At 48.7% G+C, this 15,280-nt stretch overlaps 1 protein-coding gene across 1 annotated transcript in view; it reads left to right on the top strand.

Moving 5' to 3' along the window:
- The window catches only part of Grik4 (glutamate ionotropic receptor kainate type subunit 4), a 301,102-nt gene that overhangs the window by 135,489 nt on the left and 150,333 nt on the right, over positions 1-15,280 (top strand). Inside the window, exons 4-5 of the mRNA XM_029482082.1 lie at positions 10,903-11,000; positions 14,929-15,094. Of these exons, the coding sequence (XP_029337942.1) occupies positions 10,903-11,000; positions 14,929-15,094 (264 nt within the window). The remainder of the gene's footprint in view (positions 1-10,902; positions 11,001-14,928; positions 15,095-15,280) is intronic.

The following is a 15,280-nucleotide window of genomic DNA, read 5'->3' as shown; positions in this document are numbered from 1 at the left end:
CCGACTCTCCTTGCCCTAGCACCATTAACTCCAAACCTTCTCTGCCAGGAGAGAGTCATGTGAGCTCCTCCACTCTCCATGCTGGCTTGACCATATGCAAGTCTAGCTCAGGCCCCCACAGCTATTGTGAATTCATGAGTGCAGCTGTCCTGCCACATCCAAAAGACACAGCTTTGCTCTGGTTCTCCCTGACTCTCGACTCTCATATAGCCTTCTGCTCATTCTTTCCTGATGTCCCCTGAGCCTCGAGGGGGTGAGGAATATAACATCGTTCTCCCGCTTAGTACCTGTTCCTCTGGAAACCCAAAGAGAAAGATCTCATTGGGACTGCTCATCTCGCTTTGTGGCCAGTCTCACAGGATGCTGGTGTTTGCCAGTCTGCAGACAGATGTTGACTGTCCTTAGGGAACAGTGCCCTTTCCTGGTTCAATAGCTGTGAGTAACACACACTTCTCCAGAACAGGGTGTGGTGCGTCCAGTATGAAAACATTCATTTATTCATTCAATTAGTAAATAAATATTCAGCAAGCGCCTATTGCACCTGATTCTAGCCAACAAGAATTTATCAGGGAAGATGTCACGATTAATTTCTAGGACAACAAAAGGAAGACATATTGCTCAAGATCTTCCGATTAAAATCAGAATACCAATAACTTCTCATGAGTCTCCTGGTCTGATCTGTGGAGTTTCTTCACCTAGGTATCAGACAAGGGTCTGGATTTCTTCATAGCTCTTTGAAAACCAACTCCCCTCTCCTTCCCTTCAGTTCTTCAGAGCCTCCCCAGCGGGACTCAATGCATATGTGCCCATTGTGGATGGCGTCAGTGGCGGGAAGAAATGTCCTCTCCCTGTGACCTATGCAGCCTGCCTTGGTAAGGTCAAGGCATCTAAAATATGAAGCCAGATGAATCAGGGACTAAAGGAAATTGATATCTTTATTCTTCTTTGCAGGGCTTTGGACATCTTTTTAATGTCCTTTTAGGCACCGAGTATTTTATTAGCAAGTGGCCTTCGGTTCAGCTTTTATATCAGTGTGTTTGAGGCAAGCTTCAGATGGCTTCTGGAGTTTTCTACCCCCAAGTGTCTTTCATCTGGAGTCAGAGTGTACCGCCACCATAGGTTTTAAACACCACCTGGATAGTTCTTTGAAAGGCCACGCCTAGTTTTGCTATGTTCAGGGACGGGAACAGGTGGATGGTGGGCTCATGCAGTGAGCTAAGGCAGTCTCTTCAGCGTCCATGGCAAACTGGAAAAAGATAAGTAGATTCAGAACAGAATCCTTGGGTGGAGGAGGCCACTCTGATCCCTACTTCGGAAGAGGCCTAAGTGGTATGACAGGATTGTGGGCTTGGGAACTGGATTGAGCAAAGCACTACCTGTGTGGCATGGAAAGGCTATTTAGCCATTTTTATGCTTCGGGTTTGCTGACGTGTCACGTGATAGTTACAGTCGTGTTATCTCACCAGAGTGGTCTGTGCAATAGTGTAAGTGACACATGCAACATGTAGGGTGACATGGGTGTTCAGAAAACTATAGTTTTGGTTGTTGGATTATCTTTGCTCCTGTCTCAGCTGTGCATGCTTCCTACACCCCCACCCTCCCCATCACCTCTTCTATCCTGTTTCAAAGCTCAGCCATCCCCGAGGGCCGGCTCCACTCTCTCCCAGGCTCTTCTCAGGTGACTTGCTTAATGTCAACATCCTTCATAATTGGACATTCCCATTCTCTTTCCAGTTTCTTGCATTTGATGCGCCTGACAGCTTTGAGTCTTTGAAAGTTGTGGTGGGTCATCCCGTGCCAGAAGCTGGTCCGTACCACAGTCTGAGATTTCCCTGGGCTAGTGGTCCAGGTCTGATTTTCATTGCTAATTGAAGACATTTGCATGGATCCAGGGCCTTGGATGACTCCCCCGACCCCTCACCTATCACCCTGCGGCCAGGGACCATGCTTCAAGGAGATGAAAGAGACTGCAAGTGATGTATTTGGTTGGGCAAAGTCAAGGCTGTGATTGAAGTTGGGACTTTAGCAATTCAACAGGGCTATTTGGTCTTACTGAAGTAATGGGTGCTTTTCAAAAAGCTCTGTACATTGCACACTTAATGAATCACACTCAGGGTGGGCCAGCCAGTCCAGGGAAGTGGAGGTTATTTTAAGAATCCAAGATGAGGGAGTGTAACGAAGATGAAGATGCTAGCATCATCTGTTTGCCTAGCCCAAGTCTTAGAGATGCAAAGTATCACACAGGGCATTAATTAACAGCCAACTTGGAAGCTGGGAAGATACGAGGAGAAAAGAAAATCAACCCCCATTCTGTCTGGTTCACATAGGCAGGTTTTCATACAGCAGGTTTAAAGGGGGGTCACTTACAAAGCTTCCCCCAACACTCACGGGACTCCCCCCACCTCTGCCCTTTACCACTGTTGCCTCAGGCTTCCAGATATTTGATTTGCTAACTCCCCCTGCACAGCTCACAGATCTGAAGTGAAAGGAATAGACAAGACCCATTAGGCCACCTCTTCCCTGCCCCTGAGCCCTCTCAGCCCTTCCGGCTTCCCTTGGCATCTTATCGCCATCTCTCCATACAGGCTTCCATTTGCAAGGAGCCCCTAAAAGGATCCGATTTTGATGCCCTCTGCTCCATAGATCGCTCTGTCTCCTGTGGCGAATGTATCAGATTTAACTGAGCACCTCCCCTTTGCCACTCAAATATCCACAGGCACTGGCACTAGGTAGCCAGAACCAATCTGAAGCTTAATTTACTATAGAGCTAGAAGTAGGGGCCTTCCTGTCAACCCCTCACCTCTGCTTGTTTCTGCGAGGCAAGCATACGGTCCACTGTCCACACTGTCTCCCTTTGATATCCAGAAGGCACACTAGGGAACCAAGACCAAGGCAGGCTCCAGCGTTCCTGGCTCAGGACGTGTGTCTGATATGTTCTGACTCCATCTGCAAGTCCACTCTTCCTGGGATTCCAAGATTCTTGAAGGCTTGGGGTCATGAACCTCCAGGGATTTAAGGTTCCCTTAAGATCAGTTCAAAGCCTCTGGAGTGACAGCTCAGTGGTAGAATGCAGGCTATCTCTGTAAATCCCAGTGCTTGGGAGGTAGAGGTGAATAGATCCCTAAGCTCAGTGGCCAGTCAGCCTGGACTACTACTTACTGAGTTCTAGCCCAGCAAGAGACATTGTCTCAAAACAGACCGAGATGGACTGAGCCTAAGAAACAAGCCCTAAGGTTGGCTTCAGGCCTCCATGAGCATGTGTGGGTAACACACACACACACACACACACACACACACACACACACACTGCCAGGGTAAAGAGAAGCTAGAAAGGCATGCAGATCATGAGGAGTCATTCAGCAAGCATCCTTTGCTCTCAAAGGTCACCCCTTACTTCTCGGGTGCACAGCGTGGACTCAGAATCACACAGAATGGCAGAGCTCAGGAGTAGTCTGCTCCTATCCTCTTAAGTAACTGAGGCTCCTGGTGTTTTCGATGACTACACATTCTTCAAAGTGACATAATTCTTAGATGTCTTCTAGAGGTGTTGTCAGAGAGTGGGTACAGACAGGGCATACATCAGAGCTAGGACACAGGCCAGGTACTCCATCAGGGGAAACTCTAGGCAAAGCCTTGGGATGTTCTATAGTGAAGAGACCTAGCACCCTAGTATATGGAGCATTAGTCCGAACAAAGGCTTGAGCCTGGACAGGGGGATACAATGGAGCAAAATGGCTGATGAACAAGTGTCTTTTACAGAGTCTACAGCGGGCACAGTTGATGGTCAGATATGAAGGTCAGTAGAGACTAACACACCTATTCAGGTCACCTGTATGCTCCAGAATTCTAACCTTGGTTCTACCACATCTTCAGCTCAGGCCTTATTTCTCTAAGTCCTTATGGGAGAAGAATCAGAATTCTCTGGAAACGGGTGGGCATGCCTAGCACTGTGCCTTCCTGAGATCAGTGGGGATGGGGTGGGAGTATTTAACACACTCGGAGTAGCGCATGACCTGGTGTGAGCTCTCAGCAACTTTTACCCATTTTTGCGAAGCCTAGACTCCTGTCTCCCTCTCAGTGGCGGTGTGCCTGCAAGCTTGATGCCTGGCACGTGGGAAGCCCCAGGGAATGGTGGTGTTCCTTCTGCAGTGGTTTGTGACTATGAGGGAAGGAGGTGGCAGTGGTGGTGGTTTCTGGAGCCAGGCCCTGCTCCAGAGCATGATAGTGCAGTGGCAGTTGCTGTCGGATTGTAGGGCATTCTGAGTCTCTCCATGTGTTGTTCTGCGTGTGGGAACAGAGAGGCACCTGTGCCTTGCTGCTCTCCTGCTTGATGCCATGCCCTGAGTCATCTCTAGTGTTTTCTGCCCCGTGGCTCTCCTAGCCCTGTGAGACTAGGATGTTTGGCACCTGACAGTAGCTGAGTGGCTCATCTAGAGCTACCTTGCCAGGAACAGGGACCTCCATTCAGTAGCCTCTGGATTAACCTCCCTGGACCATGTGCCGCACAGCCAGCCCTCTCCATCCTACACTGCTCTTCCTATGTGCCTGTGCCCAGCTCCCCAGATGGATGTCAGAGCCACAGAGATGCTCCTCTACGGCATGGTCTAACAATTGCTTTCCGGTTCCTCTGCTGCCGGGAAAACAGTTGTCCTGACCGTGTCATGTACATCTTTCTGTATCCTCACTCCCCTGCTCCCCTAGAAACAGAGTTAGGGGCATCTCGTTCCCTTCCTTGCTGCCCCTCCCAGCCACTCCTCAGTGTTCTCACCCTGGTGGCTTTGGCCTGTGGGATCCAGGCCCAGAGATGAGTTCTAGAGATAAGGGTTTTTATGGCTGTTTCCCATCCATCTCAGGGATTCCCAAGCTATGCTGCCATATGATAGGTGGACCACCTGATTTCCCTGGACTCATCTTGGACCACCTTGGTTCAATAGAGCAAGCATCTGGTGAGCACCTGCTTTCTGTCACGTCTGAACAAATGCCCCTGTGCCCTCAAGGGTTTAGAACCCAGTGAAGTCAATGGATAAATGGATGTGGGTCTGGAGAACTCAGAATGGCAGGCTCAGGATCCCAAGCTCCTGAGGCCTGATATGTTTAGAACTCAGAACTTTTGAGACTATAGAAAGTGCACGTGGTGCATATGCCAGACACTGAAGAATGTCCCCATGTGCAAGCAAATATATTTAATAGTCACACACTCTACAGGTTGAATGTCCCTTGAATGAAATGCTTGGGACAGGAAGTGTTTCCTGGTGGCGGTGGAGGTGAGGATTTGAACTGTTTGCATGGACATTGGTAGCTGAAAATTCCTAATAATCACTATATCTTAAATCCCAGGTCTCAGGTGTTTTGAGCATCATGCCAGTGCTCAAAAAGTTTCTGATAGGATTTTGGATTTTTGGATTAGGGCCGCTTAGCTGGCAAATAGCTACACACCTGTCTACTTAGATGAGATTTTACCACTTATTTTGAGGTAACACATCCAAATTTGGGATTATGACCTTCTGTACAAATTTATCTTTTGAGAAAAATCCCTGTGCTGAGAGCCATCACAGGCATGCTTGGGGCAGAAGCTGGCTAGGAATGTAGAGACGAAGGGAACTGCCCTGTTTGTACAGGTAGCTGGGTCAGATGCAGGACACAGAGATGCTTTCTTGCCTTGGGGCAGGAGCTGGGCTGGATGCTGGAGGATCAATATGAGTTTCCTGAGCAGAAGAGTCTAGATCATGGCAGGATGGGAGTCCCATCTTAGAGAAGTCTTCTAAAGTAGAGAAAATAGCGGACCATGGAAACCAATTATATAGAAAAGCAGCTAAAATATTTTAATAGTGATATATTAATATCTATGATTTTTAATGTATTCATAGGCAAGCTCCGAGTTGGGTCTAAGCACCAGAACAAGGTTGAACTAGTCATGAATATAAATGACGTTTGTGATGAGCTATGAAAACATCAGTAATTTCTGCTGGTGACAAAGGCACATGTACTGTAAATATACTGTGCTTTATTGCATGCATTGAAAGCAAAGAAAATGTTACATTTCGGCTAGGTTTATAAAGAGGAATGAACAACAACAGCAACAACATCATATACACACACACATTCTCTCTCTCTCTCTCACACTACACCTCTCTCTCTCTCACCACATACAAACACATACACACACACACTCACCACACACACACAAGCACACACACACTTTCTCTCAACACACACACACACAAGCATACACATTCACTACACACACACATACACACTTTCTCTCTTACCACACAGACACACACAAACACACACACTCTAACACACATTCTCTCTCACACCACACATACACACACTCTCTCTCACCACATACACACACACACTCTCACCACACACACACATACACACACATATACACAGAAGCACATACACACACACACACACACACACTCTCTCTTACCACACACACACACACACACACACACACACCCTCTCTCTCTCTCTCACCACACAGACACACAAGCACACACACACTCTCTCTCTCTCTCTTACCACACACACACACACACACACACACACACACACACACTCTCTCTCTCTTACCACACACACACACACACTCTCTCTCTTAACACACACACAAGCACACACACACTCTCTCTCTCTCAACACACACACACACCCCTTCCCATCCCTGACTGCTTGTCCCACAACACAGGCAGCCGGTCAGGTAGGGAACAGCTGATTTAGGCACAGCTAATCACTCAGAGGTAGCCTGGAGGAGGAAGACAAAGTCAGGCACAGTGCAGAAAGAGGCACGGGGGCTGAGAAGGCAGGGTGACAGGCAGATCAGACCTCTTAAATTTTACTTGTCATTGGAAAATTTTTTTTATCACATCCCTTACAACATATTATAAAAAGAATACATGCTCATTACAGAGAGCGAAGAAATAAAAAAAGAAACCCACAGAACATTCTCACTGCCAAGGCGGTGTCATGGAACCTTCCAGATAATTACCATTCTCTGTGGAAGGCTGTGGCTTAGGAGGTGGTCCTAGGGCCAGGGGTCAAGCCGTCCAATCTGCACTCTATTCCTTAATTTCTTTGTCTTGTTTTTGTGTCTGTAAAGTGAAGATGCCAGCCATTGTGCCTGTTTCATCAGGCTGCTTTAGAATTACATAAATCCATCCCTAAGATGTTCTCTGAGCAGGCCATAATTATCTCCTGGTAAGTGTTGACACTAGTCATGTCTTCCTTGGCTCATTCTTCAATACATAACTAGCCCCGGTATTGGCTTAGCTTGAACTTTATGTAGATGCACATATAATTTTACATCCTACTTAATTCTCTTAATATTTTTACATAAATAATCATAATGCAATTATTAACTGCTCAGATACATTTAAAATACCTAAATACCATTCTATTTGGCCATATGACCCACTCTTTATAGCTATTCCTTGATGGTTAGACATTTAGTTTATTTCCATTTTCCCATGAGAAGAGTCAAGAAAGCTGTAGTATAGCTTAGCCATGGTTCCCTGGTGTGTTATCTAAGGGCAGGAGAATGCTTGGACACATATGACAGACCAGAACAACAGGTCAGTGTTTTATGATTACGGCTTACCCTGCAGCATGGAGAAAGAATTGGAAACGGAGATCCCTGGGGACAGAACCCCTAGGAAGTGAGGTCAGATCAGCAGAGCCTAGTGAGAGGAAAGGTGTGGGAGAATCAAGAGTGACCATAGCATTGACCTCCAGGAGCCAAGGGAAGTGAAGCCTAGTGGTTAAGAACATGAGCCTTAGTGTCAGATGGACTTCTAAGGTTAAGACTGGCTCAGCCATATATTACCCATATGAGCTTGAATAAGTTACTTACACACTACGCCTTCATGTCCACAGCTGTAAAGTGGAAATAAAACGAATCATCCTCAGGGGAGGAAAAGGATTAGCAAGAGCTGACAGAGGAAGATAGAGGAGCACAGTGTGGGAAGATGGATGAATAAGAAAAAGTATAGTGATGTGTTTGTCTAGGAATGCCATAATGAAACCCATCGTTTTGTGGCTAACTTTAGACAGTAATACATTCGGAGGGCTGAGGTGATGGATCAGCAGGAAAAAGCCCTTACTGCTTTTGCAGAGGACTTAAGTTTGTTTTCTGGCATGTATGTTGGATGGCTCATGACCATCTGCAATTCCTACTCCAGGGACTCTGATGCCCTCTCAGACCCAGGCTGTTTGGCAACAGAGTCCATGCTCAGACTACGCTGAACTCTGCCATATTGAGTAGGAGATGCCAGAGGGCAGGTGCCTTGACTAAGACAAGCAGGTGCTTAGAACTTGATTTTGTACTCAAGACATAAGCCAAATGGTAGGGTCATCTGGGCAAATGCAGCAAGGATAAGTTTGTTCATGCAGAGGGAGGCATAGGTAAAACCTGGGTTAATCGAATAAGAAAGAAAGAGCCATTAGCCAAGAGAGATTGTCAGAGACCTAAATGAGAAACTGCCCTGGACAATGTCACGAAATCCCAGAGATATGACCCAGCTGGTCATATGCTAGGAAAGAGAGTCGGATGAGAACCAGTGACAGGCGGTGACATTCTTGACAAAAGCTGGACAAGGTGAGCTCAGAGAGAGAGACCTCTGTAAGCACAGAGGCTTGTAGTTGTGAAGGAGAGAGCTGGGATGGTATGGCAGGAGAGAATCAGACTGTACCGTGAATGGGGCCAGGGGCTTCAAGCCCAAAGCCAACTCCGACCTTGACCTACTATGCATCACTTAACATCAGGAGGGAGGATCCTCTTGAAGGTTGCTGGGGTGATACTGAAAGCATCCAGCAGGCAGGGGGAGATGCAAGTCAAGTATGAGAAGGCTTGCATCTTTCTGAGGCTCATCCGAGGTCAGGCCTGGCCACTAGGTTACATGCCTCTGGGGAAGGGTGTACTTAGTATTGTTGAGTCTTCTGCAGCTTTGAGATGTTGGAGCCCACAGGTGAAGAGAGGACCTAGAAGACCCAAAGTTCAGCTGGTACAGCACAACTCTGTGATTTGAACCATGGAGTCCTCCCCCTGGTATCTGCACCCCATGCAGTTCATCCCATGGCTTTTGTGGCTGATGGTTAGGATTCTCTCTCTCTGTTGGAAGGAGCCCCAGGCATCAGTCATGACTAGGTGGTGTCCTCCACAAACCAGCATGCACTCTTTCCTCACACGCAGTTTCTGGGCCTGGGAAATGAGTTCTGTCATGACTAAGAGAGAAATGTGTGTGGAGCTGGGGTTTCAGTTGTGGATGCAATGTCAGGTTGCGCAGCAGAGAGCCTCTTTATGCAGCCAAGGATGGCGTGTGGGCTCTGACATCACTGATGTGTGCAGAGAATGATCTCAGTCTCTTTCTCTTCCCTTGTTTCTTCCCGTCTGCCATTCCTCAGCCTCTAGCATTCTGAAACCTTGATTCCCCCTTCTTCTTCTGACTCAGGCTCCATCATTCCACATCCATTCACAAATCCAATCTGGGACCCTATCTAGAAAACATTGTGCCTAACATCAAAAGTCACCTGGCCAAATGGATTTGCAAGCTTGTGAAGAAGTGACTCCAGGGAAATGGTTCAATGGGCTAGGTGTTTGCTGCACAAGCACGAGGACCCGAGTTTGAATCCCCAGCTCCCACATAAAAGCTGGATATAGTGATACACATGAGCAACTTCAATGCTGGGGTAAAGATAACTGGACCCTCTGGGCTCACTACCCAGCTGCCCAGGCTAGTCCAATGGTAAGATCTAGGTTCAGTGAGAGACTTTGTCCTAGAAATTAAGGTGGGGAGCAACAGAGGATGACCTCTGGTGTCCACATTACACACACACACACACACACACACACACACACACACACACACACACGCATGCACACTAGTGAAAAGAAAGGAGAACTCTATATCACAACCAAATCGGACAAAGTGTTTAAGATGAGAGATGTTTAGTAGGGATGTGGGAACAAGGGTCTAAGGAAAGAGGGTGTCTGGGTAACCCGTGAAAGGTGAGTGTCTAGCATTCAGGAAAGGAGGGAGCCTTCCCCATTGAAGGAAAGTAAGGTCTCAGATAATTCTGGTCCCCAGGTAGTACACGGTGGGAAACAGCTCTTGACAAGGCAGCCAGAAAGGCCCTGCCAGGAGACACCCTTCCCCTTCTTCCCTTCCCCTTCCCCTTCCCCTTCCCCTTCCCCTTCCCCTTCCCCTTCCCCTTCCCCTTCCCCTTCTTCCCCTTCCCCTTCCCCTTCCCCTTCCCCTTCCCCTTCCCCTTTCTCTCATTTTTCTTCCTTCCTTCCTTTCTTTTTTCTTCCTTTTTCCCTTTCTTCCCTCCTCCCTTCCTTTCGTTTTTTTTTCTGTTTCTTCTCTCTTTCTCATCTGCCTCCTCTGATTTCTGTCTGCTTTTCACCTCTCTGCTGGCATCTCTTAGCTACCTCGGTCACCTGATTGTCTTCTTTTCTTCCTCCTCAACTGTCTTTGTGTCTGAGGCATTAAGAGATTGAAGGCTGGCCACCACTCTGGTACCACCTAGACCTTGCACCTTTGCAGCAGCTGTGTCCCCTAACGCTCTGCAGACCAGATAGGGAGTGTGTGGGGCACCTTGGATTCTGTCCTTTGGTGATGGTGTGGACAATTTATACCCCCTGTTGGCTATGGCTATATGTTGTCATAACCTGGGTCATTTTCCCATTTAATATTGTTCATAAACACTAATAAAACTGTCGGAGAGCCTAGCAGACCGGGAAGAGGAGAGACTTTAGAAGGGGTGGAAAGGTGCCTGAATTGGGCATGGGCAGAAGGTGAGAGTGTTGGGTCTAAGGACTTACTTAGTTAGGGCAGAGCCTGAGCTGCATCATCTGATTGTTTTCTTCCCTAATCCTGTTTTTTGCCCTGGCTACAGTGTGTCAGATCCTCCCCAAGGGTGTGGTTGCTGTCCTGGGACCATCGTCCAGCCCAGCCTCCAGCTCCATCATCAGCAACATCTGTGGAGAGAAGGAGGTGAGTGTGGGGCTGCTTTGGGGATGGTACCTGTAGACTGGATCCTTGAATGCAGGAAGAGTCAAGCAGGCCAAGCTGTTAATGACATCATCAATGCAAATGTGAGGTAGAATGACTCCTGGGGGGCAGGGGGGGGGAAACATGTCCTTTTCCCAAGTGATGAGAAGATGGGGACACGTTTGACCACAGGATTTCCAAGCTAAGTAAGCTCAGTGTCTTGGGGCCCAGGACAGGGCAGTGCCTGTAGTGGCCTCTCTGTGATCTTTGCAGAGAGATGGAGGCTGGTGGTCTGGCATGAGGCAGAGGGAACAGAGGCCTGAGTTCTGCACTGTTGGTGTAGGCAGCGTATTGTCGGTCTGTTCCTTGGGATTCTGGGGAAGAATGCCTTGGGAGGAAGAAGCCACTGCTCCGTTTTATTGCGAGAATAAACTGTAAAAGCCTCTGCTTTCTAAGTGGATGGGGAAGAGATTTTATTTTGTTTCCCTCATTCACCGGCTCCTGCGTTTGCTTTTAAGTGAGATGTTGGTCTTCAGGTATGACCTCTGACTGGAGGCTCTCTGGGCCCAAAGTGTGGAGGCCATTTCCTCTGGTTCCAGTTCATGGGACAAAACATGATGGAAGACAGGTTTCCTAGCAACTTGCACTTTAGAGAGCCTGCTGATCCTAGGCATCACTGTGGGCCCGTTTAGAAGCTGCGGTCTTTCACCTACAAATATATGCCCAGAAAACAATAGGCAAGAGACAAGACTTTTCCACCTCCTTACCCCTATACCCCCGTACCCCCAGCCCCCACGTCCCCACATCCCCACACCAACCATACCCCCACCTCTCCCACCTGCCACCCCCCATCCCTGCCCCGCACCAGCCTCCCTATGTCCCAAAGCTTTTCTGGATCAGTATGTAGGAAGCAGATGGAGCCCAGGCTCTGGGAGGAACATGGGGAGGCAGCACCAATCTCCCACTTGTGCTAGAGACCCGAGTCTTGGCTTTTGAGCAGCATCTGATGCTGGAGAGCAGCCAGGTGCCCTTTCAGAGAAGGCCTAACATCCTCAGAGCAAACCACCCTTACCAAAGTCGGGGAATCACAGACAGGCTTCCACCTACCCAGCTTCCTGGGACTGAATCCTTGATACCCTGATCAGGGTTTGGGAATAGGCCCTGGTTCTCTAACCCCCTCTCAGAGCTATTATGTTTAAGCATTTTATGGCCTTTGCCACCCCTGTTCTGAGGCTGGAATTGCTTCTCACAGACCTTCAGAGTTGCCCTCCCCCCAACCCCAGCTCAGTTACTCCGGAAGGTGCTTCTTAGGCAAGCTCAGACCGCAAAGCCACTTTTGTCCTGCCACAGCATGTCAGAGGCTCAGCCAGGAGCTGACGTTTAATTTGGATCTCTCTCGCTGTGCTTCAGGTAACAGTCGAGTGTGTCACAGGTTGTTACTCCAGCCTTGGCTCTGATCTTCATCGGCTAGGTTGCCAGTCTTTGAGCTCCCACACTCTTTGGCTGATTCCTTTTGCTTTCTCTTCTCTCCCTTTCTCCACCTCACTCCCTTCACTGGCCCTTGCTCTCCTCCCTCAGCCCCTACTCCAGAAGAGCCCTGTCTCAGAGCTGAAGATCTTTCACATTGGCTTGCAAGACCGTCTACAGTGTGGCCTTTCAGGACAGAGGCCACGGGAGCCACTGATTTACAGCGTCCCCCACAGTCCAATCAGGAGGCACTGCCCAGACAGCAGCCAGGCGGTTGCCCCTCCCCTGTCTGGCCATGTTCTCTCCAGAGTGACCTTGCCTGCCACTCAGATTATGCATCTTGGTTAATATTTTATGAGGCCTGACTCTGAGGAAAAGCCATGGAGTCCTCACCGTGGGCTCTAGTCCTTTAAATGCCACTAATATTTCTGAGACCCCCATGGCTGGCTGCTTCCTGCCTCCTGCTCTCCCCTCAGCCCCACTGTGGTGACTTCCTGGGACGAATTTGCAATCATGAATCAATTGTGGATTGATTTTTCTCCAAGAGAGAGAACAAACCAGCAGGGTGAGGGCCTAGCTACCCTTGCCCAGGCCACAGAGCAGCTGGCTGCCTCTCCAGCAGCCTTCCAGAGGGCCCCTGCTAGTGATTGAACACTTGCATCCAGCCTGGAGTTACCGCCCCACTCTCTCCATTACACAGCTAAAAGGGCCTCTGGAAACTTCTACAATTAGAGAGGAGGGAAGGGAGGAAAGCAAGGCACTGACTGTGTGCGGGTTTGCTTTGCTGGGCTGCTTTGTTCTTTGCACAGAATCACATTCTCTCTTCCTGGACTGTCAGAAACACCTGAAGTCCGCTCTATTTTGATGAAGGTTAGCCAGGTTAAATGGTTTGCTCCTGGATCACACAGTAGAACCTAGACAAACAAAACAGTCTGTAGACTCCAAAAACTGAGTATCCTTCTCCTCCTTGAAGGGCCCCTCCTCAAATCCAGGGCTAGGAGCTATGAATTCATCAATGTCTCCAAGGGCTCCCCACCATGGGGGAGCTAAGGGGCAGAGCTCTTCTGGCCAGCTGCTGTTGCAGCTCAGTGAGCTGCCAGTCACACAGGGAGGAGTCAGGGCAGAGACTCCAAGATCTGGATCTGAATGAGCCGGGGCACCTGGCCCATCCCCAGCCTTGCCCTCCATCCAGCTCATTTGTCATCTCTCCTGCCTTCAAGGGGTGTGTGTGTGTGTGTGTGTGTGTTACTTTAGATCGGTTGTGTAGGATACAAAAGTGCAGGCAGGAGGAAAGGCCCCGGTGAAATGCACTGGGTCAGCTCTGATCTTGAGAGTCATCCTCCATCTTCAGGGTTTTGTCAATTCTGCACCATGCCATCCCTGCTGGGGAAAAAAATATGGCCGTGTTCTGTTCATGGTTCAGGGGCTAAGCCTCCTTGAATTCAGTAATTTTCTCTTTGGATTTTACTAGATCTTTGCTCTCTTCCCATCTCAGTTTCCAAAGAGCCCAGGTCTCTGGCAGACTTCTCTCTAAATTGTAAAAGGATAAGATGGTAGAATCCTATAGAGACCATCGTAGCAGCATCCCAGACCCCTGTAGCAGAGCCTTTGAGCAAAGACGGGCAACGGAAGCTTCGGTAATCGCATCTGACTAATCCATTCTAGACGCCAAGCGCCCCATCATCAGGAAATTCTTCCTGCTGTCCACTTTCAATCTCACTTGCTTTCGCATCAGTACAGACTCAACGCTCAGTGTCAGCTTTCCCAGCTCTGAGTACCAGAGATGAGAGCGTCTGAATAAAATCAAGGTGGATGGCAGCTTATTACGATTTAACTTTCCCATTACCTACCAAATAGCCTAAGCTGTCAATAAAGCCACCATTGGTGCCTCTTAATATCTCTTTCCCAGCAAAGAGAAGGAACGCGGCGCCTTCTAGAAACAAGGCTGGTAGATGTGGTGGGGACGCCAACACTGCTCTGATGAATCCAGGGCAGATGTTTGTCCCTTTGGCTCCATCCAGAGGCTCTGAATGCCCCTCCAGCACATTGCTGTCTGCTCCATACCCCCGGGACTTGCTCAGGAAACTTTCTGGGATCTACTATACACCAGCTATGTTGGGTTGCACTGAAAGCCTCCTCTCTAACCTATAGGGAACTGTGTGTCTCTTCTTGCTATCTCTGCTCCAATTTATTAACTACAGTCTTGTAAGGACTTCAAGAGTGATTGTACTCTTACACTACAGAGAATGTACTGAGGTCTCTAGCCAAAGGATGCTACCGTGTCGTTACTCCCATGGGCTTGGAGCCCAGGTCCTGAATGCTGCTTTCCCCTTGGTGTGTGTCAAAGGTGTTAAGCAAAAGAAGCCCTGCTCAGGCACAGCCTGGGTCACCCATCCTGTTTCCGATCTCTGCGTCATGGTGGATCTGGATTCTCCTTGCTGTCCTGTTTTGCTCTTCTTTCCAGGTCCCTCATTTCAAGGTGGCCCCAGAGGAATTTGTCAGGTTCCAACTCCAGAGATTCACCACCCTGAACCTTCACCCCAGCAACACCGACATCAGCGTGGCTGTGGCTGGGATCCTGAACTTCTTCAACTGCACCACCGCTTGCCTCATCTGTGCCAAAGCAGAATGTACGTATTCCTGGGCTCGCTCCATGTCCAGGCAGGTTGGTCTTGTTCATTTCTACTAGGCTGTGGGCACCCAGGCTTGCAGCAACCCAGGAATGGGGTATCCCTAGGATCCTAGTCTGTCTGACTACAAACAGGTACAATCAATTCTCTCTCTCTCTCTCTCTCTCTCTCTCTCTCTCTCTCTCT

The sequence above is a fragment of the Mus caroli genome, chromosome 9 (genome assembly GCF_900094665.2).
Source record: "Mus caroli chromosome 9, CAROLI_EIJ_v1.1, whole genome shotgun sequence".
Lineage (NCBI taxonomy): Eukaryota > Metazoa > Chordata > Mammalia > Rodentia > Muridae > Mus > Mus caroli.
The sequence above is the reverse complement of the archived record's forward strand: the minus strand, read 5'-3'. Positions and strand labels throughout refer to the sequence as shown.